The 1,988-nt window shown below is 31.4% G+C and overlaps 1 protein-coding gene across 1 annotated transcript; it reads right to left on the reverse strand.

Moving 5' to 3' along the window:
• Nucleotides 1-657: 657 nt before the first annotated feature.
• Nucleotides 658-1,733, reverse strand: LOC123905776 (probable membrane-associated kinase regulator 6). The gene has a single exon (XM_045955500.1). It carries the CDS (start codon nucleotides 1,602-1,604, stop codon nucleotides 915-917), a length of 690 nt encoding a protein of 229 aa, XP_045811456.1. The 5' UTR covers nucleotides 1,605-1,733; the 3' UTR covers nucleotides 658-914.
• Nucleotides 1,734-1,988: the final 255 nt, after the last annotated feature.

Genomic DNA, 1,988 nt, shown 5'->3' on the forward strand with positions numbered 1-1,988 from the left:
GTTATACTGTGAAACCATTCTACCAGCTAAATGGTTTCACAATTATATAAAGATAATTAAAGGTAGTGAAAAATTGAGTTTTTTTTTTGTGTCCAAATCAAACGAACCAAGTCTCTATTTGTAGACAAAAAAAAATTATGAATTTTGGTATAAAAATAAAAAAATAAAAAATTAATTTACAACGAAATAATTGAGTTTAAAGTATTAAATGAAGAAAAAAAAACACGCCAACCACCCAGCAGTTGACACGTGTCCTGCTTTTTTAAAATGAAATTTTCTCTCTCCAGGCGCAGATCTAGTGTGGTGCACGCGCTGACTTATCATGGAGATGGATGATCTGTACTGTCTGATTGATCCGACAGCCATGATGAGATCATCTCTTGGCCGTCTGATGGAAATCAACGGTCTGTAACGGTGGTCCTTCGGTAGGCGCGCGACACTGGATCAGCGCCAATATGTTTTTTTTTTTTTTTTAAAAGAAAGGGTATTTTTGTCCAACTCAAAAGGTGCACCTTGCTAATTTAGACCCAACTGGGTCTAAATTAGCAGCCCCCATATATATATATATATATATATATATATATATATATATATATATATATATATAATTTGAAAAATTTGGTGTGGCCATGGCCACACTTGGCCTTAACATAGATTCATCCCTGCTCACAAACGATATATACTTATTTCCTATAGATACTCCATTGATCAAGAGAAAGCTTGAAATAATGTCTGCCACCATGTTTTATATTGCAGTCGCAGTTAAACATCTTACATGTTTACAAAAAAAACTCGATTAAATAGAGCTAATACAACTCGATTATAGATAAATAAATATACATTGATTCTCAAAAAATTGAAAATAACTTTATAATAATATACATGTACATATGGAAAATAATATACACACGGAACTAATTTTTTTTTGGACTCATACCAATGGATCTTTTGCAATGAAGAACGGCTTCATAAATTGAACTATCAGAATCACACGACGCACGCGAATAATCAGCCGAATAAGCGACACTAATTCTTGGAGATGATTCACAATAATTTCCTCGAATAGATTGTGTTCTTTTCACAACATTCTCATGTTTTGATCCTGATTTTTTACCCCTTAATCTTCTACACAAAGGACTTAAGAAATTCAAATATTTTTGAAACATTCTCCTTGATAATGTTTTACACCTTTTCAATGATGTGCATCTTGAATATTTCATAGGAGCCACTTTTTTAGCTACATGTGATATGGATGAATCTAAGGTTGAATTTGAATTTGATGAATCATATTCACATGGTTCAATTTTCATTGATTCAACAAAAAATGGCACTAGGTAACCATTGCAAAAGAGTTTATCAGCATCAACAAGAGAAGATTGTGAAGTTGGAAAATCAAATTTGAAATCTTGTGAGTTTATAAAGAATCTTCTAGAAGGTGGCATTCTTGGATCCATTTCAATGAAAGAAGCTTCATCATAATTATAAGTATCAAGAGAAGTTCTAAGGGAAGAACTATCAAGACTTTCTACTAGTGATGATGGTTTAAGATTTACTAGCCAACTATATGAAAAACTTTCAATTGAAATTGGTTGAGATGCTTCCATGGTTTCTATCTATTAAATCTTGTAGACAAATTGTAATGTGTTTGGGAAAGTAAGGATACAAAATAGGTTAATGCAAGCAAAGTCTATTTTCTTAGTACAAATATTTTGATTAACTTCTATGTGTATATATTTTTTTTATAAAACTTCTATGTGTATATATACTATTGCTAACTAGCTAGTGAAACAAACATTATGATTGTGTTTTCTTCACCTAAAATTATAAAATCCAATGAGCTGGCTAGTTAGGAAGACAAAAAGAAGAAAGAAGAGTTATCAAACATTGGCATTTTTCCTAGCACATCTTGTCTATGTCCCCTTCTTTCTCATTTTTGCATGTGATGAGTTTCTAGCTCTTAGACAAATATTTAAAGTTAATCACTTTCA

This window comes from Trifolium pratense, linkage group LG2 (genome assembly GCF_020283565.1).
Source record: "Trifolium pratense cultivar HEN17-A07 linkage group LG2, ARS_RC_1.1, whole genome shotgun sequence".
Taxonomy (NCBI): Eukaryota; Viridiplantae; Streptophyta; class Magnoliopsida; order Fabales; family Fabaceae; genus Trifolium; species Trifolium pratense.

Coding starts and splice junctions, on each gene's coding strand:
- LOC123905776 (XM_045955500.1), bottom strand. CDS start 1,604: ATGGAAGCATCTCAACCAATTTCAATTGAAAGTTTTTCATATAGTTGG.